The sequence below is a fragment of the Prionailurus bengalensis genome, chromosome B2 (genome assembly GCF_016509475.1).
Source record: "Prionailurus bengalensis isolate Pbe53 chromosome B2, Fcat_Pben_1.1_paternal_pri, whole genome shotgun sequence".
Lineage (NCBI taxonomy): Eukaryota > Metazoa > Chordata > Mammalia > Carnivora > Felidae > Prionailurus > Prionailurus bengalensis.
In genome coordinates this window covers 50,979,149-51,007,100 of record NC_057349.1, presented here as the reverse complement: position 1 = coordinate 51,007,100, position 27,952 = coordinate 50,979,149, and the positions used below count along the sequence as shown (strand labels likewise).

General features: G+C 41.0%; 1 protein-coding gene across 1 annotated transcript in view; it reads right to left on the bottom strand.

Annotated features, from left to right (window-relative positions):
* LRRC1 (leucine rich repeat containing 1) overlaps positions 1-27,952 on the bottom strand; it is a 135,266-nt gene that overhangs the window by 24,446 nt on the left and 82,868 nt on the right. Inside the window, exons 4-8 of the mRNA XM_043591666.1 lie at positions 23,663-23,752; positions 6,493-6,549; positions 6,146-6,209; positions 5,445-5,519; positions 2,034-2,178 (exon numbers count right to left, since the gene is read on the bottom strand). Of these exons, the coding sequence (XP_043447601.1) occupies positions 2,034-2,178; positions 5,445-5,519; positions 6,146-6,209; positions 6,493-6,549; positions 23,663-23,752 (431 nt within the window). The remainder of the gene's footprint in view (positions 1-2,033; positions 2,179-5,444; positions 5,520-6,145; positions 6,210-6,492; positions 6,550-23,662; positions 23,753-27,952) is intronic.

Here is a 27,952-nt window from a genome sequence, read left to right as displayed (position 1 = left end):
AACTTTTCACATTATGAAACCACATCATTCGCATTTAGATCACTAAAGGTTGAGAGTTAAATGTTATCAGAACATCAGAAACAGTCAGCAATTAGAAACAAATCGTTTTAAAAGTCATTACATAAAAATACTGTATCAAAGCCGGAAAATTTACAGAAAAACAACCAGCTAGCTCTTGATGCATCTTTCAGAACATGAAATGTATCATGTACAAAGGAGCGAGGCTTTCATTGTACTCCAAGAATCGTCCTCACCAAAAACAAAAAACAATACAGTTTATTCTATCACCTATGAATGAAAATGCCTCAGTGAAGATTCCTACAATGAAGTGTTTCTAGGTATGCAGAGGAAAATGGCAATCTTTGAAAAGCCACATGAAGAACTGAATGTATTTCACTCAGAGCATAAAGACTAGACTTTCTGGCGATGCCCGCAGGCCATGGAAAAGAAGAATGGAGTGACCACAGCATCCTCAAAATCCCCACTGAGTGAAGGAAAGCCTAAAGCTTTTGGATTCTCATGTTCAACTATAACTCAAGGGAATGAAGCTACAAAGCAGACACCCTCACTATCTACTGAGAGAGGCTGGCATGATGCTACAGTCCCCAGTAAAATCAGAAAACAGCCTGTATCTTAAAAGAGACGTCAAGCCAGAGAAAGGGACATGTTGAAAAAATTAACCTGCCTTGTGTGTGGTCACAGAGCAAGGCAGGAGAACTAATGGATTCTTGAGCTCTTTATTTAGCATCATCAATAACCTACTAACACTGTCCCCAGAGGCTTTGCAACTGTTTTCACTGGCAGGAGAGGCACACTGAATTGAATCGATAGATCTCCCCCCAACGGAGTCTCCCTAACAGTTTTCTGGCAAGTGGTCTTGCAGCCTCTCTTTGAACACTTCAGTTGACAGGGTTCCCATCCCTTCACTAAGCAGCCCAAACTACTTTGTAGCCAGTATTTCTCTTAGATCTTTTCCTTGCGCTCACCTGAACTAGAAGATGTAACACATTGACCTCTCTTCTCCACAGCAGCCTTTCAAGTGCTTGAAGTCAGCCATCGGACACCTCCTACTTCCTATGCCAAGCAACTAAACGTCCCCAGTGCCTACAAACTGTTTGCGGGTGCCATGTATCACTCTCACCCAACATCTCTACCTAGAGTCAAAGTCCCCATCAATTTTCCAACCGGTCTGAAGCAAAAGGCAATGTCTGTGTTCCTGCCAAGATGCTATTATCACTTACTGCTTTCATCTTGACCAAATAGCAGAAAGGAAGTGGTCCTCTGTCATATAGCTTCTCCAATTACTGAAAAACTTTCAGAAACTTCCCTTGATATTTTGAATAAAAGTCAAAAAAAAAAAAAAAAGGTCAAAGACAGCAAGCCTATGTTAACTATTTGGTTAAAGGTAGTTTCTTACAAGTTCTAAGTGGCTTTGCTATGGTGGAGCTCCTGGTCTGTGTCTGTTTATATCCTCTCTGCGTTTATTTTCTCAAGCTGAACTGCATGCCTTTATGGTAAAGGAAACGTCTGGACTAATTTCTTTTTAAAGGAAACAGCATAGGACGGTTAAAGGAAAAGATTATTCTCAAAGAACTATAAAAGGCTCAACCCAAGCACACCATTCTTCCCTAGGTCGTGCATAAGGTCAGGGTTACTTTCTCATAAACTGTTAGGGTGCTCACGGAGAAATCTCTCAGTGACTGCTCACATGCCTGAAATATATTCTATTATTCAGACTAATCTCCACGGAAATCACTGAAAGGAGATGTGGGTGAAACAGATGAGTTCACACTTAGAAGTAACAACAGGTACAACTGTTACCAAACCAGGAGGACAGAAATACCTGCATACTGAGAAACTTCAATTGTATTGAACATTCTTTGCATTCCTTCTTTAAGAACAAATAAACAAGGAGACTAAAGGACTCCCATCCCCAGCATCTGAGAGTGGTGACCAAAGGATCAAAGGAGTGAGTCCCATAGGCTCAAGACAACAGCCAACATCTTTAGAAGGCAATTCCTTTCGATACTTACCGATGCCATCCGGAATCATTTCTAGTAAGTTCTGGGAAATGACTAAATCTGTTAACGAAGTCAGGCCACTGATTTCTTCAGGAAGTCTCTCCAACCTGTTTTCAGAGACATCTAAGCACAGCAGATTCTTCAGATTTCCTATTTCCTACACCAGTGACACAGAAAAAGAGACTCATGCTTCACCCTGCTACAGTACAGAGGAATTTCTTACAGGGATTTTTCATAGTCAATTCCCAAAGCAGTGCTGAGGATGTTTCCTTAGTGTTTATCTATAGGAGGAGGCTGGAGTGAATTTCCAGACCCCCTTCCAATGAAAACGGGAAGCTGTATCAATCACAGACACGGAGCTGGGAGGGATGCCAAGCTCCCCAACTTCAGGCAGGCAAGGAATCATTCTCACTTAACAGATGAAGAGACTGGCACCAAGAGAGGACAAATGACCGTAGGGTAACATAATTTAAAAAAAACAAAAGGGGGGGGCGCCTGGGTGGCGCAGTCGGTTAAGCGTCCGACTTCAGCCAGGTCACGATCTCGTGGTCCGTGAGTTCGAGCCCCGCGTCAGGCTCTGGGCTGATGGCTCAGAGCCTGGAGCCTGTTTCCGATTCTGTGTCTCCCTCTCTCTCTGCCCCTCCCCCGTCCATGCTCTGTCTCTCTCTGTCCCAAAAATAAATAAATGTTGAAAAAAAATTAAAAAAACAAAACAAAACAAAACAAAACAAAACAAAAGGAGTCTGGAATCCAGTTCTTCAGGTTTAGAATCAATCCCTTGGGTAAGCAGCTTAGAATTCGGGGTGACCCTGAGATTTTCTCTGTTAAGGGACCATCTCCTTTTTATCTCCCATGACCAGTAGTACCTGTTACAACAAACATCAATGTGACTGCACCCCGGCAATACTGGGGCCTCCAGACCCACTGACACCTTCACCATCGACAGAAGACAGAAGCAAGCGTACTGCTTTCAGAGACAACAGGCCATCCAAGGAGTGGAGAAAGAACCTCAAGGAGTCCAGTGTTCTGTTCAAGAGGTATCTTACCTTCCATTCACAAAATACATATTTTCTCTTTTATAACGGCCTCCACTTTTCCGGTCCCATTGCCACTACATTAAATTCCCCCTCTCACCTAGACAGTTAGCTCCAACCGTGAGACACTCCCTGTCCACGTCTGGGCTATAGACTGTTGTTTCCACATTTCCCTCCTGGAAACGCAGCTAGCTCTAAGCATGTAATCATACCACCCTTCCGCTAAAAAAATTAAGATGCCTAGTGGCTCCTTGATGCCTACATAAGTACAAATCCTTCAATCTATACTTAATTTGGTCTGATCTACTTTTTCCAGTTCCTCTCCTACCTAATACACATCCTCTGAACCCGCCCCTGTAATTCCTGTCTGGAGGAAACCACACTGCATTTCTATTGATTTCAGGCCTGACCCTTGACATTGTTCTACCTTTTCATTAATTCCTCTTAACAATGTTTTGCATTGACAATAGGAAATGACAATAGGAAAATAATTCCGATTATTTAGACTATCTGATGCGTTGAGTCCTGGTTTAATAGAAGTTTCTTTTTAAAAAAATTTTTAATGTTTATTTATTTTTGAGAGAGAAGGAGAGACAGAGCACGAGCAGGGGAGAGACAGAGAGAGAGGGAGACACAGAATCTGAAGCAAACGACAGGCTCCAAGCTGTCAGCACAAAGCCTGATGCAGGGCTCAAACCCACGAATCACAAGCTCATGACCTGAGCCAAAGTTGAATTTTTAACTGACTGAGCCACCCAGGTGTCCCAACAGAAGTTTCTAAAGAAGGATGAATGAGATGTTTAACCATTTACAACAAGATCATTGGAGTTCTAATTTGTGTTCAAGATGTGGCATTTTGTACACAATCACTTACACACATATGTACACACATACATTCTTTCCCCATCATGTCCCAGAGCTGGTGTGTTACTTTCCTGATAACCTCATGGTATTTTTATTCCCCACCCTCTGACTCCCAAAGTAACTGGAATTCTCTCAACCAGGATTTTGCATGATTTCCTAGAGAAATCTCCGTATTAATCAAACCTTCAGTTGCTAACCGGTCTCCTTTCCTCAAACGCAGCAAAACCTCAAAAACAGACTCCAATTAGTTCCTTACTTCCCTTAGTTGTGCGGTCACAGTAAGTCCAGTGCTATAAAACTACAACCATACCAGAGAACTGAGTACTTTCTCCTAGTGTCAGACTCCATGCATTAATACAGCATTCCTCATGAAGTGCACAGCCCCGTCACACCTGCTTCACATGACTGAGCAGACACCTAAGCATCTGATTGGCTTTAAACTATCGGCACCTTGGGGTGCCTGGGTGGCTCAGTAGTTTAAGCGTCCGACTCTTGATTTTGGCTCAGGTTATTATCTCACAGTCGTGATATCAAGCCCTACAGTGGGCTCTGTGCTGGGCGTGAAGGCTGCTTAAGATTCTCTCTCTCTCTCTCTCTCTCTCTCTCTCTGCCCCTCCCCTGCTTGTGTATGTGCGCACGCGCGCTCTCTCTCTCTCTCTCTCTCTCAAACACATAAAATATCAGCACCTAAACCATCATGAAATATACCCGGACTTTAAAGACTGGCTGTAAGAGGGGTGCCTGGGTGGCTTAGTCAGTTGGGATCTGACTTTGGCTCAGGTCATGATCTCGCTGTCCGGGAGTTCAAGCCCCGCATCAGGTTCTGTGCTAACAGCTTAGAGCCTGAAGCCTGCTTCAGATTCTGTGTCTCCCTCTCTCTCTGCCCCTCCCCTGCTCACACTCTATCTCAAAAAAAAAAAAAAAAAAAAAAAAGACTGGCTATAAGATATATCCAAGAACAAATTTCAGTAATACAATTAAATTATTAAATTAAATAAGGGGAAAAAGCTTGTTTTTTATTGCTGCACTTGTTGGTTTACATTTCTTTCTCATGTAACCAGAAGGCAAGACTGCTTATTAGGGCTCCACAAGGGGACTATGTATTTAGAAATCCACGTAAGACTCCATTTCATTTGGAACATGGTTCTTACATTTGGTAATAGTAGGAACTTGAACACCCTGATATACCAGCTAAACCATAAGCATTATTTGCAAAAAATTTAAATAAAAGCTTTTAACATTTCTTTAAGATCAACTATTACAGTACAGAATGTGGTCACAATCATCCCAAAGCATTTGGCACATCACAATGAGTGGCCGAAATGGATACCATCAAGAATCAGGGGTCCTGATAATTTACAAATTTACTGGGCTTGAGGTAGGCCACATGGGGAGCCTACCCCATCAATTGTTTCTGGTTTTCAAGATCCCTCTTCTAGAAAATCTCATGCAGAAGCAGGGAATGCATGAGTGGTGGTTGTGGTTGTTTATTATTTGGAGGAAACAATGTAAAACTACCACTTACCTGAGGTAATTCTGACAGTTGATTTCCATCCAACCAGAGATCCTTTAGATGTAAGAGAGCTCCAATTGATTCTGGCTGAAACAAAAAAAATAATGTTATGGTAACAAAGATCCAATGTTTATTACTCTTCCACTCAGAAAGAATCCTACTTCAACAGTCAATAAATGGCTACCATAGAGGAGGTTAGTTGGTACTTCTCCAATACAAGTCCCCCATCCTTCAAACACTCCCAAAACTCACCAAGAATGCTGGTGGGAGGCACCTGGGTGGCTCAGTGGGTTAAGTGTCCAACTCCTGATTTCAGCTCAGGTCATGATCTTATGGTTCATGGGATGGAGCCCCGTGTCGGGCTCTGTTCTGACAGCACAGGGCTTGCTTGGGATTCTCTCTTACTCCCTCTCTCTCTGCCCCTCCCCCACTTGTGCTCGCTCGCATCCTCGCTTGCTCTCTCTCTCTCAAAATAAATAACTAAACTTAAAAAAAAAAAAGAATGCCGGTAGTTTCCACTGACACGCATCACATCTAATACTGACCCTCCCCACCCCCACATAATTCTCAACCTGTGTGTGAACTGGAACACATTCTCTAGTATTGCCAAGCTGTGTCTGTGGAAATATATCCCTACAGATCTCCCCTGAAGTATATTTTGATCATATCTGAGGACAAAATTAAATCTAAATCTCTCATTAATACAGACTTACCAAATTATATATTTCATTGTTTCCTAAATCAAGTTCTTCTAGTCTCCGCAGCTGGGTAAGAGAGCTATTTAAAAAAAGAAATAAAGGAACTCTTAGAGAGTATTTAGAAATGCTGAGCAATACAGTATCCCTCACTTGGACTAGTTTCCAAAAATAAGACTCATTTGGATTGCATGGCAGTAGATATTACCAAGGAAAAACTAGTAAGGGAAGGCAGGCATCTCCCAAACTTTCCAAAAGACACAGAATCTCCTTGTGACAAAGTATTGTAATACTTTTTTTTTTTTTGATACATGAAGAAATTCATTTAGTACAAAATCCCCTCTTATCTTCCCCATAAGACTCACTCAGGAAGATATGTGAGAAGATTCTCTCTCAGTTCCAGGGAAGCCAGGTTATAAAGACTAGAAATGAACAGAAGAAAAACATATAAGGAAAATCCCTAAGATTCTTCTTCCCATTCTCCTTCCCCATACATACACTCCACAAGTAGCAATGCTTAATAAAACCTTCTATGTCACGTCTTCCCAGGAGGAAAAATATCTATAACCAGTACCTGTAAATCCCATTAAAAAGCATATTCTCTACTCCCAGATTTTAATATTAAAATAAAAAGAGTAGCATCATCAATGTAAGGCACCCTCGTTTAAATACTTGTACATTTGATATGTGGAAAAAAAAAAACTCACTAGTCATTAAAGACAGTCACACCCAGGACCAAGATAGAAGTCGAATATGTCCTTCCAGACTCCAGAATGTCAAAAATGTGCTGTTACCATAAAAACAGTAGTGCCTTTAATCTCACAAAGGTCAGTGCCCTTCCTCCAAACATTAGTAAAAGACCATCCCTGTTTGAAAGCAGTGGGCCTCTAGGTCCAGAGGGCCCACGTGCTCTACTTAAGATCACAAGTTCACAGAGCACCAGGAAGCAACACTATGGAAATGACAGCCATTTAAATGCATCAGGGATAGGGTAATAGCGCACCTCACATGGTGCCTGGAACACAAGGCTGATTCAGTAAATGGGAGCTGTAATATTGCTGCTTTTATTCTTACTAAACCCCAGAAAGTGGCGCTCTCTTCTGCAGACTCTCCAGCCTCTCGGGTGTAATCCACGCCTATTAGGAACATGGTGAAAGGAGACAGATGTTTTCCTCTAACACTGATTATCTGGGTCGAACCTTCCCAGGCAGTGGCAATTCCGCAGCACCAGAAACCTCACACACCCAGGGGACATCAGCGCTGGCACATGTTACCGATTCAGTGATTCAGAAGGTGGACGATTCGTCTATTACCCCACCAGGCACCACACCAAGCAAAAATTCAAGCTGTTGCTCACATCACCACAGTCACTGTCCAGATTTGGAGGACTTTTATGCGTGAGCGCACAGAACACAAGGAGTCAAACGTTATGCCGACACTCTAATCTGCCTTAATCCTCCACTCTCCTTCCAACGTTAAAAGCCAGAGTCACGGGTACTAACAAAGCTGGTTTCATAACATCAGAAAATGTAAATTTGATTGGCAGAGTGTATGTACATATTTAAAGACTGTTTGCCTGAAAATGTATCTTAACTCTGTGATGAAATGCACACATTCTGTATCTTCTTCAATTTTAGAAAATGGAATATTTTTCACAGAGTGGAAGCAAACAAAACTCTTCACAATATATTTTTTAATCAAAATCCCTACTAATAATTATAATTTAATACCAACATTGCTAAAAGAAATGTAGGCTGATGGGAAGATTAAGCAATGTAGTTTTACTTTCCATGGGCCGAGTGTTCACACAGAAGGAACGAGAACGGGAAGGGTGGGGGTGGGGGGGAGAAGGAACCAGCCAGGATCTATTTCCAAAAGCAACCTGTGGATGAGGATGATAAGTACATTTTTAAAGTCTCAGTAAAAGCAAAATAAAACAGGGCTTTGCTTTTAGTTTCCATGTAATTCGTGGCCAGTTTTATCAGGGAGGTGGGAGTCATTTGGCTATTTTCACATTTATATTTTAACAATCACTGATGAATTGACATTTTATCTACTCCACATTCATTACTTTCATGCCAATTTCGATGCACTAAAGACATACACTAACAAAGGAGGAAAAAGTCCTTTGCTTTATGAACGTTACCAGCAGGCACCTTCGAACGCATCTTTAAAAGCAGGGTTTGTTTTTTTTTCTAATGTACCATTTTTCATTTTTTTAAATTTAGTTTTGAGAGAGAGAGAGAGAGAGAGAGAACAAGCAGGGGAGGTGCAGAGAGAGAAGGAGACACAGAATCCAAAGCAGGCTTCAGGGTCTGAGCTGTCAGCACAGAGCCAGACATGTGGCTCAAACTCACTAACTGTGAGATCATGACCTAAGCCAATGTTGGATGCTTAACTAACTGAGCCACCCAGGCACCCCTGAAGGCAGTTTTATGCAGGCCTTGAAGTGTTGTGCCAAGGTCTGTAGCTTGGGCCCGAGGCCTCCTGCCTGACCCCGACCACCCCTCCTGCTCCTCTGGCAGGAGGCATGCACCCACAGGGGCTCTTGGGCTCCTCACACACACCACCTCTTCATTAGAAACAACCCAGCTTGGTGGCGACACATCCATGACAACAATCAGGAAAGTGACGCTTTGTATGAGTTCCATTAGAAAGTGGCAAAGGCATAATTCAAGTGTGGTGGGAAGCCAAAACTCCCACCCTCACCCTCCACTGCCTTGAGGCAACTCGGGGACTCTCCATTCCCTTCTTTATGATTTAAGTTTTAAAAGCACCTATCAATATGGGGCAAAGAGGCAAGTCTTACCTTCTTAGCCATATCAAGGACACAAGGATTTTTGTTGGTTTATGTCATTTTAAAAATAGGACACACATTTTTAAGTTATCTTTATATTTTGTCTTGAGGGTCAAAGGCATAGGCCACAGTCACTAAGAGCACATAATGCTTGAACAAAAACACTGCGAAAATGCCAGCAGACTTTTGGACATACAATTCTTGATAATGTCATGTTAATGTTCCCACTGCTACCATGCTAGCACCCAAGTAAAACATCCTGTTAACTGAAAAGGTTCTAACTCCAGAACTTCTCAGTTTCCACTGTTTTTGGATAGTAGGGAAAATGGGAACGTATGGGTCTTAACAGCAGCAAAAAACACCATATTTCTGTAACCTTTCAAAATTCAAAAATGCATTTAAAATGAAGTAAATAAAGCAAGAGCCTTTCTGAGGGAATACTTCCCCATAACTTTAAACTATTTAAAACGAAGGAACTCGGACATTACAATAAAGCTCTAGGGACCCAGCAGTGAAAGGGCGAGTCTGGAAAGAGCACACAGAGTCGGGGAGGTAAAAGTGTGAGGCCCAGGCTCCAGTCCTGGCCTGTTCCCTCCCTAAGTAGTAGCTGGATTGCTCGACTCAAGTGCTTTACCACTCTATCCCAAGTTCTCTTAAAATAAACATAGTCATATCTACTATGGCGATTAGGGCATAATGTATTTTCCCTTCAAGTCCAGTGAGCCACTTCTGTCCCTCATTTCCCTGAGATAGCCCCTATCCCTATGCATAGTTAGGTACCTTACGAGTGGGCATGCCCTGAGTCAGGTTCTTCTGAGAGACTGCTCCAGAATGCTATTTTTTTTAATTTAAAAAACATTTTCTAATGTTTATTTATATTTGGGGGGGGGGGGGTAAGGGCAGGGAGAGACAGAGACAGATTCCAAAGCAGGCTCCAGGCTCTGAGCTGTCAGCACAGAGCCCAACGTGGGGCTCAAACCCACGAACCGTAAGATCATGACCTGAGCCCAAGTCAGACACTTAACTGACTGAGCCACCCAGGTGCCTGTGCACAGGATGCTATTAATCATCCCCATTGCAGAGGACTCCTTGAGGGCAGGTCCCACGGATGGTGAGCTGCTGGCATCAGCCAACTCTTACAAAGATCAAAGTTGGCTAGTCCCGGAGCAAGTGCGGAATCCTACCAGCCCGCTCCAAAAGGCAGTTCTCCAAACTCTTCTAGGGAGAGCTGACATAAAATGAGACCTGCCTGAACGCAGATTTAGACCAGAGAAATTAATACAAAACTGAGTAAATGAATGAATGATCTCCCTTCTTACTCTTTCAGAATACAGGATCTTCCATCCAGACTTCAGGATACTGCCTTTCCCATCAAGGCAACCTATTCAATGTAGCACAAACATCTCTACATCTCTTACAGCACCTAAAAAAACCAAAACCAAACAAAACAAAAAACAACCAACATGCTTTGCCAAGCACTGGGCTAGGGGATTCGAACTCAGTTCTGTCCATTTCTGAGACCAGGCTCTTAATCACCAGGCCAAGAGAAATAAGGAGGCTCAAACTCCATGTGCATTTATCAGCCATTTCAGTTAAAACATGATTATCACAGAGGAAAAAGAAAGCATCGGGTGTTTCTGATACATTTACAAATGTGAGAAAATAAGACACTTGAGAGGCAATATGAGAATTACTGGTCTTTAACACTTTGACTACTAATAATGGCATCTGCAGCTTACTGTAGGACAGAAACTGTTGTAAGTGCTTTACAAGATTCAGCTTTGTGGATGAGAAAACTAAGGCATGGAGAGGGAACCTGAACACGGTCTCACACAAATGAGAAGGGGCAAGGCCAGGATTTACCAGGGAATCTGAATTTTTATTGCTATCTCCTGCTGTCCTTCACTCTTGAGTCGGCTTTGTGAACAGCTAATACGATGAAATACATAATGTAAACCAAAGTATTCAACAGTAAGTTTTCCTCCCATATTCCTCCCTCATCTATCTAGTTTCCCACCACTGAGACCCTTCTCGCTGGAAATAACCCCTTTTTGTTAGTTACCTATGTATTCATCCAGAGTTTTCTTTTCATGCCAAGAGAAGGAGATACCCTCCCCCTTTGCACATACAAGTTATCTCACACACGTCTAGCACTGTGCTTTCCTCACACAGATTTTTGTCTCACTTATTATTTGTACACATCAGTACTTTTTTTCTTTTAAATAATTGCATGGTATCTCACTTCTATATACACCTTAACTTTTTAAACCATTCCCTCATTCACAGATACTTCACCCTTCAATTTTAGTATCTGGCAAATTAAATTTTTGTGTAATACTGTTAGAATGACCTCATCCTCCTCCTACAAAAATATGAGTTCTATTCTCCCTATAACTCCCACCATTTCTATCCCCAAATGGGGTAAAACAAAATAACAAAAACCAACTTAACAAGCTCTTACAGAAAAAGAGTATGCTTAAAGCATTTCTTCTCAACACACTAGTACTTAATGTTTTACAAAGTTCATGATAACAGGCACAAAAGTTACACTCTTTTATAAGTCAGAATGTAGGCCAACTGTATTTTTAGGATTCTATTTCAGGGACTGGATGAGTGGTTACTTTAAAGAATTTACATCTGTTCTCCACTATATTTTAAAAATCCCCTTTTAATCCACTAAGACTTTTTTTTTTTTTCATTTTTGGTGGTCACAATCATTTAGAAAGTAAAGAATAAAATAAATTCAAGTAGCCCAAACAAATGGCAGTACACTATGAAACCATTAAAATACAAAATCTACCAACATTGATGGCAATAACATTTGACTGGAGAAAAATCAACATTATTCAGGACAGGGAAAGTTGCTTACACATTTGTAAAATTTCTGCTTTCTTAGTACCAAATTAGGACTTAAGAAATCTCTGGTAACAAATTTCCTTATGGTGGCTTTGCTCTAGAAACTTTTCTAAAAACCTTTTTGTTTTTGAAATAAACATTTTATAGGAATTCCTAGGCCTCAAAAGAGAGCAGTGAATATGGTAATAGTTTTCATAATGAAGATGTGTTCCTTACAGGCAGCACGCACTAACACAATATGGAGAAGCAGCCTGGCACTAGGCCCGATTAGCAAGGGGCCACGTGGTCCACTTAGTTCAAGCCCACTCAAATTAAGGTCACCACTCCCAAGGGTAGCAGACAAACTCAGACCCACACGCTCTACTTCAATCTACCAGGGCCCATCTACTTGCTCTACTTCTGCTAACAAACTGTCATAATTAAATGTTTACTGATGACCATTTGGGGACTGGCAGCTGTGTTTCAGGCACTGTGCCAGTCGATTACATATATAGTCCTTCCCCTTTAAGAATGCTATTTTTTTGAGGAGGAAATTTAAACAGAGATGTTTGGATTCATTTAAACTTCTTTTCTTGTTTTTTTGACAGTAGGTTTCTTTAATGGCCCAGGATAAGGAATCTCATGGAGACAGATACACAAAGTAAAGACAAAGGCCGCCAGAGGCTTCCCAGACTCCCCAAATTCTCCTTGATTCGCATTGGGGTTTTGTATCATCTCAGCCTTGCCCCCCACTCCTTGTTACCTGCAGGTCTTAGAGGCTGTGGCTGTGTGTACCCACCTGGTCACCAGGTATGAGTAACGGAGGCAAAATGACCTCAGCATGTTACTCATAGGCTACACTACAGAGTTACTTTCTGCCAGAACAAACTACGTCAGGCTCCCAGGTATAGTCTCATCCTTCAGCAAGACCAGGCTTCAAGTTGGCCTAAGATCCATCATCACTACCTAATTCTAGAAAACCATCATCCCCCAAAAGGAAATTCCATACCCATCAGAAGTTATTCCTTATCCTGACCCTCACCCCTAACCACTCCCCCCAGCCCCCAGCAGGTACTGGCAACCACTAATCCAATTTCTGTCTCTAGGCATTTGCCCATACTGGACATTTCATATGAAAGGAATCATACAATATGTGGCCTTTCCTCTCTGGTTTCTTTTACTTAACATGTTTTTAAGATTCATCCCGTTGTAGCATGTATCAGTATCCCCATTACTTTTTTGGCTAAGTATTTCATTATATGAATACACCATATTTTATTTATCAGTTCATCACTGATGGAAATTTCAGTTGTTTCCACCTCTTGGCTATTATGAATAATGCAGCTACAAAAATTCATGCACAGGTTTTTGTGTAGGCAGGTTTTAAATTCTCTTCCATACATATAACTAGGACTGGAACTCCTGGGTCATATGGCAACTATGTTCAACGTTTTGAGGAAGGACCTGCTCCCTCAAAAGAGGGGCTTCTTCATTTTACATTCCCACAACAGTGTATGACGGTTTGCAGTGTCTACACATCTTCACCAACATTTGTTATTGTTTTTGCTTTTTAAAAAATTCATATCCAAGTGAGTTAGCATATAGTACAATAATGATTTCAGGAGTAGAATCTGGTGATTCATCCCTTACAAATAACACCCAGTGCTCACCCCAATAAGGGGCTCCTTAATGCCCCTTGCCCTTTTACCTCACCCTCCACCCAAAACCACTCCGGCAACCCTCAGTTTGTTCTCTGTATTTAAGAGTCACTTATGTTTTGTCTCTCTCTCTGTTTTTGTATTATTTTTGTTTCCCTTCCCATATGTTCATCTGTTGTTGTTTTTTTTTTAATTAGAGTTAGTGGGTCTGAAGTGATATCTCACTGTGGTTTTGATTTGTATTTATTTGATGACTAATGATGTTGAGCATCTTTTCATGTGCTTATTGGCCATTTGTATATCTTCTGTGGATAAATCTATTCAAATCCTTTGCCCATTTTTATTTCTTATTGGGTTGTCTTCTACTGTTGAGTTGTAAGAGTTCTTTATTCTGGATATGAGACTCTTATCAGATATATGATTTACAAATATATTCTCTCCCCTGTACATTGTCTTTTTACTTTTTTGATAGTGTGTACTTTGATGCACATAAGTCTTTAATTTTGATGAAGTCCAAATTTATCCATTTTTTCTTTTTTTTGTGTGGGCTAATAAACAACTGCCTAATCCAATGTCACAAAGATTTATCTCTAGGCTTTCTTATGAAAGTTTTAGTTCTTAGATTTAGGTCCCTGCTGCATTTATAGTTAGTTTTTGTATGTGGTGTGAGGTAGGGGTGTGACTTCATTCTTTCACATATGGATGGATATTCAGTTGTCCCAACAGCATCTATTGAAAAGATTATTCTTCCTCACTGAACTGTTTTGACTCTCCTATTAAAATCAATTAATCATAGGGGCGCCTGGGTGGCGCAGTCGGTTAAGTGTCCGACTTCAGCCAGGTCACGATCTCACGGTCCGTGAGTTCGAGCCCCGCGTCAGACTCTGGGCTGATGGTTCGGAGCCTGGAGCCTGTTTCCGATTCTGTGTCTCCCTCTTTCTCTGCCCCTCCCCCGTTCATGCTCTGTCTCTCTCTGTCCCAAAAATAAATAAACGTTGAAAAAAAATTTAAAAAAAATAAAAAATAAAAAATAAAAAAAATAAAATCAATTAATCATCAATGCAAGGGTTTATCCTGAATTCCCAATTCTGTTCCAGTAAACTGTATGTCTATCTTTATGCCAGTGCCACACGTCTTGATTATTGAAGCTGTGTAATTAAGTTTTGAAATGTGGCAGTGTGGATCCTCCAACTTTGCATGTCTTCTTTAAGACTGCTTTGGCTATTCTGGGTTTCTTATATCTCCATTCAAATTTTAGGATCAATTTGTCAATCCCTGCAGAAAAAAAAAAACCAGCTAGAATTTTGATGGAGACTGAGTTGAATCAACAGATTAATCTGGGGAGTATTGCTATCATAGTTATATTAAGTTTTCTAATCCATAAACACAGGATGTCTTTCCATTTATTTAGGTCATTTTTAACTTCTTTTAACAATGTTTTGTAGTTTGCAGTATATGGGTCTTACATTTCTTGTTAAATTTATTCCTAAGTATTTCATTATTTTTGGTGCTTTATAAAGGAAATTATTTTCTTCATTTCTTTTCTGGTTTGTTTAATGCTACTATATGGAAATAAAACTGATTTTTACATATTAATCTTCTATCTTGTAATCTTGTTGAATTCATTTATTAGCTCTAATAGCTTTTTGTGGATTTCTTAGGATTCTTTATATACAAGATCACATTCATCTGTAAACTAACCCATTTTTGAAAAGTAAAAAATACAGTGTGGGATTTTCTTGAGTAGAAATTGATACAACTGATCTCAAGAAAAATATTTCACTAGAGGTGCCTGGGTGGCTCAGCTGGTTAGGCATCTGACTTTGGCTCAGGTCATGATCTCACGGTTTGTGAGTTCTAGCCCCGCGTCGGGCTCTGTGCTGACAGCTCAGAGCCTGGAGCCTGCTTCAGATTCTGTGTCTTCTTCTCTCTCTGCCCCTCCCCTGCTTACTCTCTGTCTCTCAAAACTAAACACTAAAAAAACTTTTTTACATATTTCACTATATGCTTTTTGAAAGACAAATTCATTCACACTTCGTACCAATATGTGAAAACTTAGAGCAAAAGTATCCTTCCTGGCTTTACCGGTAGAATCCTCAAAGTGTTTTTAGTTAGAGTAAAGCAAAAAGCCACTGTTCACTAAAAACTGTTTTCAAGGGCATATCTGAAAAGTCAACCTTATTCAGACAGTATTCTTTTTTTTTTTTTAATGTTTAATTTTGAGACAGAGAGACAGAGCATGAGAAGGGGGAGGGGCAGAGAGAGGGGGAGACACAGAATCCAAAGCAGGCTCCAGGCAGGGAGCTGTCAGCACAAAGCTGGATGCGGGCTTGAACCTACGAACCGCAAGATCATGACCTGAGCCAAAGTTAGATGCTTAACTGACTGAGCCACCCAGGCGCTCCCAGACAGTATTGTTAAAGTCTACCCTAGACTGGGAACTCTATGAGGAGCCTACTGAATGCTTCTCTCCTTGACTGCTGCCCTTCCATGCAAACTGGCAATCTCAGTGATATGTAAAGTCATTTACTTAATATTACCCCAACATTTTCTAAAAGGGATATAAATAAGTCTTTATAAAGTGCAAACAAATAAATAATTTCATGAAACAGAAAATGCAGCTTATTCATGAAAGAAACTAAGTGTGAATCCTAGCTGTTCTACCCACCAGCAACACAACCCTGGGCAGATTACTTATCCCCACTTCACAGACAAAACCAACAGGACTCAGGATGGCTAACGGTAACCATGACTACACATGCTGTACTTAGACCATATATGTGCCTAACATGGCACCCCCCCCATTCCTTAGTTTCCTTCATCACATGGAAATTAATACAGCTGCTCTCACTGATCATCGATATTAGCTCTGAGCTTTTTTGGCAACAAAAGCAGAAAAGGAAACATGATAAATGTCAGAACTAATATTAAAAGGAAGAAGCTTACCAGTTCTTCTGATGAGATTTTTTCCCCTAAAAAAAATACATATTTAAATCTCTCCCTAATGGCTCCTTTTATCAGGGAAATTAACAATATAAATGAATAATAATTATTCTTCATTCGAAGGTTTCAGAGCAATGGAAACAGGTGTTTTGTTTTTTAATCAACTGTATATCATTAAGCCAGACAAGTGATTGTGTAGGAACAGGCCAATGTGGTCCCAGCACAAGGCTTCAAGAACCTAACTGGCTTGCCTACAATGTCAAGAGGGAAGCTACCAGAGTGAAGGAGGGAACACTGTGCGCCTGGTAACATGTACTCATTCTTTATGTCAGAGTAACACTAGGGTTGCTACAGACACAAAGAGTTTAACGACCAGAGACTCCCCCCACTTTCAGGGTACAAAGTGATCGAGATGCAAACACTTGAGTACTGAACAACTAGACTACCGTGTATAGATAAAGGACTAACATGCTTATTGTGTAGCCAGTAAAGAGTGGGTCAAGGAAGCTGTGCACTTAGGATCTATCTCACTCTTCTCATCATTGGAGAAGGCTTGACAAAAGAGATAGAATTCCAATCATTAAGTGAGGACAAACCTCAGCCTGTCAGCAAAGAGAGGAAAGAGGGAACACATTTTAAAGTTCACTTTTTTTTTAAGCTATCCTTTTTTAAAAATGTATTTATTTTGAGTGAATGAGAGAGCGAGAGAGCAGGTGAACAGGGGAGGAGCAGAGAGAGAGGCAAAGAGAGAATCCCAAGCAGGCTCCTCGCTTTCAGAACAGAATCCAACATGGGGCTTGATCTCACAAACCATGAGATCATGACCTGAGCCAAAATCAAGAGTTGGACGCTTAAACCAACTGAGCCACCCAGGTGCTGCTAAAGTTCACTCTCATGAAAGGCTTTGAAGCTTTCTGCTTGGTTTGACCAGAGCTTGGTGGGTCTACACCACAGTAAAAACTCTATAGTGCATGCTGATACAACAAACAAACACTACCAAGCTTCTGAAACAGTGGTCCCAAATTTAACTTGAAAAATATTTGCAGCACACTTTTAAGTAAATATTATATGCAACATCAATACAAAAAATAAAAAAGCTAGTAACAGAGCTGTGCAGGCACAAACAGGGATCAGCAAAGACCACCCACCAGAGTGCTGTTTCTCACTCTCCTCTGTGTCCAACAGAGATTTCACTGGAACCCCTAGGGACCTGAAAAAGGAGAGGTTAAGAACCACTAGTCTTGAGCTTCACAGACTCCCAAATATTCTCTTCTAGACTGGTGGTCCTCACACGTTTATAAGAGTATACTTTTATAATCCTCTTTGCATTTATTTTTAAAATATATAGATGTACTTTTAAATTTAATGTAATTTTTAAGTAAAAAAAATAAAGCATTTTAAAATATTTTATTTAAAAATACAAAAATCTTTTGGGCTCTCAATAATTAGCAATGGGACTGAAAATACTGTATTATGTATTAAATCTTTTGTTTTATAGCTGGGTACAAAACAATTGATTCTAAATTGTTTTAATCCTTTGTTTAATCACTATAATAGGTGAAAGAAATTCTTCACAAAGTTACACTGATTCAAGAGGAACTATATTCTCAGCTGCATTTATTAAATCATCACTAATTTTTAAAAATGACTTCTGCTTGCAGTAAGGTCTCTGTTGAAATTCTGCTCACCATCATCTTCTGTGACATCAATCATTTGTATATGAAGACTAATCAGAAAGTGCTGTGTTTTGGGGCACCTGGGTGACTCAGTTAAGTTTCTGACGTTGGCTCAGGTCATGATCTCATGTTTCATGAGTTCCACCCCCATACTTGGTTCTATGCTGACAGCTCAGAACCTGGAGCCTGCTTCAGATTCTGTGTCTCTCTCTCTCTCTCTCTGACCCTCCCCTGCTCATGCTCTATCTCTCAAAAATAAACATTAAAAACAATTTTTTTAAAAGTTCTGTGTTTTTGTATTTTTAACAAAAGAGTTTAAAGAAACTGTATTAGGGGAATTAATTTCTCACTCATTGTTAATCACCTTTATTTATTTATTTATTTATTTATTTATTATTTTTATTTTTTTTTAATTTTTAAAATTTAAATCCAAGTTAGTTAGCAATATAGTGCACCAATGATTTCAGGAGCAGATTCCTTAATGCCCCTTGCCCATTTAGCCCATCCCCCCTCCCACAACCCCTCCAGTAACCCTCTGTTCTCCATGTTTTAGAGTCTCTTATGTTTTGCCCCTCTCCCTGTTTTTATATTATTTTTGCTTCCCTTCCCTTATGTTCATCTGTTTTGTATCTTAAAGTCCTCATATGAGTGAAGTCTTATGATATTTGTCTTTCTCTAATTTCGCTTAGCATAATACCCTCTAGTTCCATCCATGTAGTTGCAAGTGGCAAGATTTCATTCTTTTTGATAGCTGAGTAATATTCCATCATGTATATACATATATATACACCACATCTTTATCCATTCATCCATCGATGGACATTTGAGCTCTTTACATACTTTGGCTATTGTCATCAACTTTACTTTAAAGGACAAGGCACTATGCTAACGTGCCATCACAGAGAAGGGCCAAATCTGGGACATTCTTACTCTTTAGTAAAAGAAAGATGTGTGATTCCGCATGAGGTAACCAGTATACTTCTTTATGGTTCAAAAGATCTTCATGATCATTCTTCATGTCACCAAAAAGTATTATAGGGATTCTACTATGTGAGAGACTTGCTTCATCTAAGTAGCCACACTGAGGGTGGCTGCCGTGCAGCCACGTGGTGAGTGTAGGACACAGACTGTAGTGCCCTGCAGTTCCCTGAAAGTGCAACGACCTGCGACCTGTGCGATGCTGGCTTCTTCCCACACGTCAGTGGCGAATGATCTGCACCCTGCAGGATTCCTAACAGCGTGCTCGGGGATTTCAGGAAGCGACAATTTATGGCCATCATGTACTGAGGTACCCAGGGAAGCAGCAACAGACTCACAGGAACACCGCAGAATACTTTACACTTGAGACAGACATGGCAGCACTCAACAGCCGTTAGACACCACGTGAACCACGAGCTCATGTCGTTCCATTTCCACACTGGACAGCATGACATTCCTTTCAAGGACACCATGTCTTTGCAAAGCTGGGTTGCCAGGGACAAACGGTAAGTACCAGGTGAAAAATCAATGTGGAAAGGGAAAAGGGGTGGCATTTTGAGAGCCTGAGCGGTGTCCAGCAGGTACCCACATCCTACAGCAAATATTTGGCAACGTTTAAAAATGAAATAAATGGGTGCTTGTGTGGCACAGCCAATTAAACGTCCAACTTTGGCTCAGGTCATGATCTGACAGTCCGTGGGTTCGAGCCCCGCAGTGGGCTCTGTGGTGACAGCTCAGAGCCTGGAGCCTGCTTCAGATTCTGCGTCTCCCTCTCTCTATGCCCCTCCCCGGCTTGTGCTCTGTCTCTCTCTCAAAAATAAACAAACATTAAAAAAATATTTTTTAATAAAAAAATTAAAATGAAATAAAAATATTTATTCTTTCCATTTACGTATATTATTTTTTGAAACAGCTACTAGGTTGTTAGAATAAAAATACTTATTATGTTGGCTGGACTTACCTACTTAATAAATGGCACCATCAGATATGGCCAGGAGCACTAAGAAAATGTGTCTGTTCCCCAAAGGGCCATGAGAGCCACCTGAGCTACAGTGGCAGTGCATGGAGTAGTGGAAAGCACAGGACCAGGACCAGGGGGGCCGTGCTCCAGTTACAACTCTGCCATCAACCCCCAAATGCTCTTCACATTAACCAACCACTGGCAAACCAAATGCACTAGTGGACAGAAGCTCACAGGTGGCCCCAGCTTCAAGGCGACTTCAGTCAGCTTGCCCTAGATAAAGGCTTGGCTGTCTCCTCCAGGCGGGACACTCCTGCCCTCCCTGAGGGGCCCACAACCTGGACAAATCCACAGCTTTCCCAGTTCATGCCAAGTACTGTGCTAGGCGCCAAAAAGAGAAACCGAGGTCCCATTCTCACTGTTGCTCAAAAGGCAGATACTGAGGTGGCTGACTCATCTGACCAATGAGAAATACGCGGAGTTAATCTATGCAACAATTCCCACTTCAGAATCTACAAAGATAACAGCAAGTATGATCATTCAGATGGCAGCCATTTCGTGTTCAAAATTTTTTTTTTTAATATGAAATATGTATGTCTTACAGGGGTGCCTGGGTGGCTCAGTCAGTTGGGCATCTGACTTTGGCTCAGGTCATTATCTCACAGCTCGTGAGTTCAAGCCCCGCTTTGGGCTCCGTGCTGACAGCTCAGAGCCTGGAGCCTGCTTCGGATTCTGCGTCTCCCCCTCTCTCTGCCCCCCCTCATTCGCATTTTGTCTCTGTCTCTCTCAAAAATCAATAAACATTAAAAAAAATTTTTTTTAATAAATATGTGTGCCTTATTTATAAAACCATACTACCTCTGAATAGTTGTTTGGTTACTAAATATTTGATTCAGTGCCCTACAGAAACCGTTTGGGAATCCTCTGGGAAACTGAAGAATTGTTTTCATGAGGAAAGTTCATAAGTTTCAAGTAAGGATTTGCTTAAAACGTAGCATACTTATGCATATATGCAAATTCCTCAACATTTCACCATCTCAACTGCTTCAAGGGCCTTTCTGGCATGGTCTAGGACACCAGGGGTGCCCAAGCTTCTCCAAGGAGTCTGTTCTTTGCTTCTTTCTACCAAGTGAAAACTCACTGTTACTTTAGTATGCAAAATCTTAAATCCAACAGGTAGAAATCATGGAATCTCTTGCTTTGGTTAAAATATATATATAAAAAAATATATAATATATATATTATGTATTAATTAATATATAAAATATATATATATATATATTTTTTTTTTTTTAACAACCGGGAACAGGAAACTCGCTATCTCCCATTTATTTTCACAAACTGACCTAGTAAGAATCAGTTGATTCATTCATCTGCCCCATATTCTTACTTCCTGGGTGATGATTCACCACAGGCTTCAAGTTCAGAGTGACAGTTTGTTTTGGAAGCAATCAGTATACATAAGGCTGTAACAGTTACACAAGATGATTAAGACTACAATCAAAACAAAACAGAACACTACCCTTATTACTGACAGGATACGTAGGTACACAAGAAATCCTGAACACTGACAAAAACAGGTACACGTACTAACAGAAAAGATGGAATAAAGGATATGTCATTTATTCTAAAGTGACTATTAACTAGCATTCTCTATTAATACAATGTAGTGGGGAGTGAGAAAGGCCCTCTTATTCAAAAAAAAGAGTGTATTTTCTCTCAAAGCATTCAACCTTTTTAAAAAAGACATAAATGGGGGGATAGAAGGGATGAACATGTGGGCAGTGGTAGGCTAAGAAAGAATGGGAAGGTGAGTATCAAGAGAATTAGATTCCAGAGACTTCCGAGGAGGAAGGGGAGGAGGAGGAGGAGTCAGTTTAGGGCAGTGGTAGGCTAAGAATGAATGGGAAGGTGAGTATCAAGGGAATTAGATTCCAGAGACTTCCGAGGAGGAAGGGGGAGAGGAGGAGGAGTCAGTTTAGGCATTTAAATGGCTATTATAATTTGGCTATTGTTGGAAGTGCTGCTATAAACATTGGTGTACAAGTGCCCCTATGCATCAATAGCCAAATTATGGAAAGAGCCTAAATGTCCATCAGCTGACGAATGGATGAAGAAGATGTGGTTTATATACACAATGGAATACTACTTGGCAATGAGAAAGAATGAAATCTGGCCTTTTGTAGCAACGTGGATGGAACTGGAGAGTGTTATGCTAAGTGAAATAAGTCATACAGAGAAAGACATACCATATGTTTTCACTCTTATGTGGAAACTGAGAAACTTAACAGAACACCATGGGGGAGGGGAAGGGGGGGAAAGTTACAGAGAGGGAGGGAGGCAAACCATAAGAGACTATCAAAAATTGAGAATAAACTGAGGGTTGATGGGGGGAGAGGGGAAAGCGGATGATGGGCATTGAGGAGGGCACCTGTTGGGATGAGCACTGGGTATTGCACAGAAACCAATTTGACAATAAATTATATAAAAAAAATAAATAAAAATAAATGGCTATTATATTAATTAGAAATATATGAATCTTGATACGGCAAAAGTGCTAAGTCAAGAAACCCACAGTAAAACATGATTGTTTCCTCTGCAACAGATACCATCAACTCAGAGTATACTGGGGCTTCCTGTCCCCTTCCCCTCCTGGGACATTAAGGACACAAATCTGTATCAGCAAGTCTACTGGCAACATGTTTAAACAGCTTGCATCTCAGAAAACATGATCTTGCCGGCTCAAACCGGGGTCAGCCTGCTGTCTTCCGCCTGTATAGGAGGGAGAGGAGGGGGCAAAGTTGTCTATGAAAAGCAGTCCACTCCCACAGATTTCTGGAAAGAGACCCTTTGAAGAACAGACATCTGTCAGATACACTGCAGTTCTCAAAACCAAAGTTTCTGTTTTGTCTTAGAACTCAGGTAGGACACGTGAACACAAGGAAAACCTTCTATGACACTAGGGAACACTGGTCCACTAGCTTCGGCCGGCCACGTTGCACTTTTGTTTTAAGTGGTAAAGCATGAGCTGTCAGCCTGATTTAACCCACTGCATGTCCTGGAGGTATGGAAAAGATCTGCTAATTCAATTAATTCATCTGTGAGAATGTGTAAGAGAACATTTAATTGCCCGCACACATTTTCTTCAAAGGATTTTATTTCTGGCCATGGCTGTCCTCCCCAGCCTCTAAGCCGGCACCATGGAAGTGTGCCCATCCCATCCCATGTCCCTCTCCCCATTCCACGCCTGCTCTCCAAAGACACCACTCCTACTTGCTATTCTCAGGTCTGAGGTGCACAGACGCTGGCAGACGCAGCCGTTGTTCAGGGTACATACTCCGTAAATGTTTGATCAAAGTACTGAGAGTGGTAGCTGCCAACAGGATTTATTAACTACCTACATGACCAGTGCTACTTTGTTCGCTTAAGTTAACTACTCTGGAATCCATCAGTTTGAAGGACATGTCCAAATAAATTTAGGTTTTTCACAGTAGCATTATCCCTTTTGACCACTGGGATTTAGGGTCAACTGAAAGCAAAAACACCGGAATCTCGCTATGATCCTTCTTGAGGGTGAGATTAAAGATTGGGTAAAAGGCTTTCGGAATAGAAAGATAAGAGCTGTCAAAGAGAAAGAGGCTGGGGTGGATGATGAAAACACTCTCCTGTCCTCACATAAACACTTACTTGCCGATATTTTCAGGCAGGGACTGCAGGGAGATGTCGTTTACAGAGAGACAGGTCAAATTCTGTAATTCAGGAAAGCTTTCTGGCAATCTGAAACAGCAACAACAAAATGTTAATTGAAAAAGAAAAGTGTAGGGGCGCCTGGGTGGCGCAGTCGGTTAAGCGTCCGACTTCAGCCAGGTCACGATCTCACGGTCCAGGAGTTCGAGCCCTGCGTCAAGCTCTGGGCTGATGGCTCGGAGCCTGGAGCCTGTTTCCGATTCTGTGTCTCCCTCTCTCTCTGCCCCTCCCCCGTTCATGCTCTGTCTCTCTCTGTCCCAAAAATAAATAAAAACGTTGAAAAAAATTAAAAAAAAAAAAGAAAAGTGCATATAGAGTGTACACCAGACACAAATATAATGATCTCTCCCATATTCTCACTGAAATAACTTAAAATTACATTTTAAGTGGCATATTTGCCTGGTCTTCCTATATAGAAGACATCGATAAGGAAAGAAGCCAAGACTCAGTTTACCTAGAAGTACAGAGGCATGAAAAATACTTGATGGGGTGATCCAGGAATAATTAACCCAGGAAAGATACACAAGCTCTAACACTAATTTAGCCCAGAAGATTATAATAAAACACAGGACAGCAGCTTAATAATGGGTTTTTTTTTGTAGATTATAATAGCCAGAGCAAAGCTATGGATTACTTAGAACTGATCAATTGACAGCAATTGCTACTTTCTTAATAATTTTCTTTTAACTTGATTTAAGATGCCAATCACTTGAGATAATTATTATGCTTCACTATGTTCTACACAAAAGGACATTCTTTATACTTCCCTTAAATGCTACTGAAGAGTGAGGTTTTCAAAATAAAAGTATTTAAAAACTTACAAAGAAAGTTTACTTTCAGTATTTCTATGGTTACCTCCAGTTAGGGAGAAAAAAAAAATAGGGTTAAAAAGATCTCATTGCTTCTAAAATGCCAAAGGTCCTTATACATAAATCTGCTAATACAGACAATAGAACATAGAATTCATTGTTTCAGGTAGGAATGAGGAGGGGGGCTTCTTGCTTTAGTGATAGTCTCTACATTAGAATCTTTCATTTCATTCCTCTTTCTAGGTTCCGTTTTTAAAAAGAAAACTCTAGGGGCACCTGGGTGGCTGGGTGGCTCAGTCGGTTGAATGTCCAACCCTTGATTTTGGCTCAGGTCATGATCCAAGCAATGGTGGTAGGACTGAGCCCCAAGCTGAGCATGGAACCTATTTAAGATTCTCTCTCTCTCTCTCTCTCTCTCTCTCTCTCTCTCTCTCCCCCCACCCCCTTCTGGCCCTCTCCCCCACCCTTGCTCTCTCTCTTTCTCTAAATAAATTTAAAAAAATAAGTAAATAAAAATTAATAAAATTTTAAAAATAATAAGCAAATTCTATGGTACTATTTCACATATAATATAGGTAATTCCAAACTTCAAAAACAAATCCAGGCCCTGAAAGATGAGAGTTATAGTCCATTATCACTGAAACACTTTCTACAAAGTTGAAACCTCTTTCACAGTGTAAGAGAGGTAAGATTTTTTATTCATATTTAAAAAGATGCAACTTACCTGCTGCCTGAGTTTGTACCGTAAAGTACGTATCATTTTACAATTTTAAAAGTAGCTAAAATGCTCTTAAATATAAGGAAAAGGTATTTTGAAATAGCTGATTTCCTTTTTTATGAGCTGTTCACGTTAAGAGCCAAGCCACTGTGTGGGGAGGAAGCATGGACCGCAGGCTAGGAGAAAGGAAGTCTAGCCGGAGCTGCCACTCAGAGGTTGCGTCATCTCAAAAGGTCATTCAGTCTCTTTCAGCCTCGGTTTCTTCAGCCATAGCATAAGCGGGTCAACCCAAATCGTTTTTAAGGTCCTTTCAACTCACAGATAAGTTGTCCTAATTCTTAAAGGAGTACACCTGCCAAATCAAAGACTTTACTTTAAGAATCCTCCCAAATATGAGGCCAGGAGAAAAACGGAGCAAAGCCTCCTACAGGGTGGGTGTGTTCTGGTCGGAGAGTTTTGAGAGAATGGTAAAGCCATGTGTCAGCAGACATTAGAAAAGGAAAACTAAAGAGGTAGAAAAGGGGATTAAGCAATTGAATGGCAAAAAAAAAAAAAAAAGTCCTCCAAGGCAGCATAATAGTATTTCCCAGCTGCCTAACCCTACAAGCTGCCTTACGGATAAACAGCTTAGTTCAGTTCAACAGCCATTTAGAAAGTGCTTATTCCATTCCAGAAATTAAGGTAGGGCTGGAGATAAAACAATAATAGAAGAATACAAGTAAACTTTCTCAGTCTAATTGGGGAGTCTTGGTCAAGGTGATAACTCAAATGTAAATTTCAAGGGGGCGTGCCTGGGTGGCTCAGTCAGTTAAGAGAATGACTCTTGGTTTCAGCCCAGGTCATGATCTCACGGTTCGTGTGTTAGAGCCCTACACCGGGCTCTGTGCTGACAGCTCAGAGCCTGGAGCCTGCTTCAGATTCTGTGTCTCCCTCTTTCTCTGCCCCTCCCCTACTCGTGCTCTGTCTCCCTCTGCCTCTCAAAAATAAATAAATGTTAAAAAAATTTTTTTAATAAAATAAAATGTATAAATGTAAAGTGTTAGGAAAAAGGTATGCTCAGAGCATAATGGAAGGCCAGAGGAGGGGACTGTGCAGAGTAAGAAAAGACTTCCCAAAGAAGTGTAATGCCCACCCCCCCACCCCCCCCACCTTGTACACCTTACAGGAGTGCAAAAAGAGGAGAGTGAAATAAATAACCTATGAGCACTCTGTAACAGCAGAGCCTGACGTCTGACACGGGCAACTGAAAGCAATGAACATGGAAAGATAGGCCAAGGTCAGATACAGGGCAGGGAAGGCTGCATAGCACCTGGAGGAGACGCCACTCTATCGTATAGAAACAGGGAGCTCCAGAAAGGTTTGAAGAAGAGGGACAATTGTGTGGACGATGGTTAAGAAAGAAGACAAGACTTGAGGACAGAGATGAGTTAGAGCTTACTACGTTTACTATTTTTCATAAAAATAGGTGTTATTAGTAATATAGTCACTGAAATTCAAAAGACAAAAATAAAAAAGAAATTTTTTTAATGCTTATTTTTGAGAGAGCAACAGAGCATAAACAGGGGAGGAGCAGAGAGAGGGGTAGACACAGAATCCGAAGCAGGCTCCAGGCTCTAGGCTGTCACACAGAGCCCGATGTGGGGCTCAAACTCACAAACCATGAGATCATGACCTGGGCTAAGGTCGGACGCTTAACCGACTGAGCCATCCAGGCATCCCAAAAGTATTTTGTAAAACACATTGACTTCAGGGTGTCTAGAGTCGGTTAAGCATCCAACTTTGGCTCAGGTCATGATCTCAATGGTTTGTGGGTTCGAGCCCCGTGTCCGGCTCTGTGCTGACAGCTCAGAGCCTGGAGCCTGCTTCGGATTCTGTGCCTCCCTCTCTCTCTGCCCCTCCCCCAGTTGCTGGCTCGAAGCGCTCGCACGCGTGCGCTCTCTCTCAAAAATAAATAAACATTAAAAAAATTTTAAAAATAAAACATTTACTTCTTAAAAATAGCAGAAATGGCAAAAGCAACACTAAATGGGCATTCTCCAGCACTCCATACCCAAGAAGACCCAAGTAATTTTCATATGGGCAATATGTATCCCAAATTTTAATCTCATCTCAATTTTCCTATATGCTTAAAAAAAAAAAAAAAAAAGCAGAAGGGAAGAGGGAAAAGTACCTTTCTCCTGAGGCTGCTAACAGTTTAGAAATCTTAGATATGAACCTACTTGGCCTAGAGACACATCTGGAACTTTTCCTGAGGACCATCTCTGAATTGCCAGGTAGGCAACAATTCAGCTAACCTGGCAACACAGGAACCTGGAAGCCAGTTATCAGTGGCCTCATGACTGAGCCAGGAGCCACGAGGAGGGTGGCTCAGCTGTGCCCAGGCAATGTGCTGCGTCATACCAGAACGGGCAAGGCTGGAATCGGTAGTAAAACAATGATAAGGTGGCTTTATTTAGAGGAATAAACCCAAAGAAATCCTCACAGCTATCGCTAAAGTAAGGAAATAATGGTGTTGGCAGAGTTGTTTGTTTTAAAGGGAGAATTAGAGGAAAGCTAAGATACTAATATGTTTCACTACTGGGGTGGAAAAAATATCCCTTATTAGGACTTCTCCTTGGATAACTATAGGGGAAGCTCTCTGGGAATTCAGAACTCAGTCTCATCCTACAAGACAACATAAGCAATAGAGGATTTATGAACTAC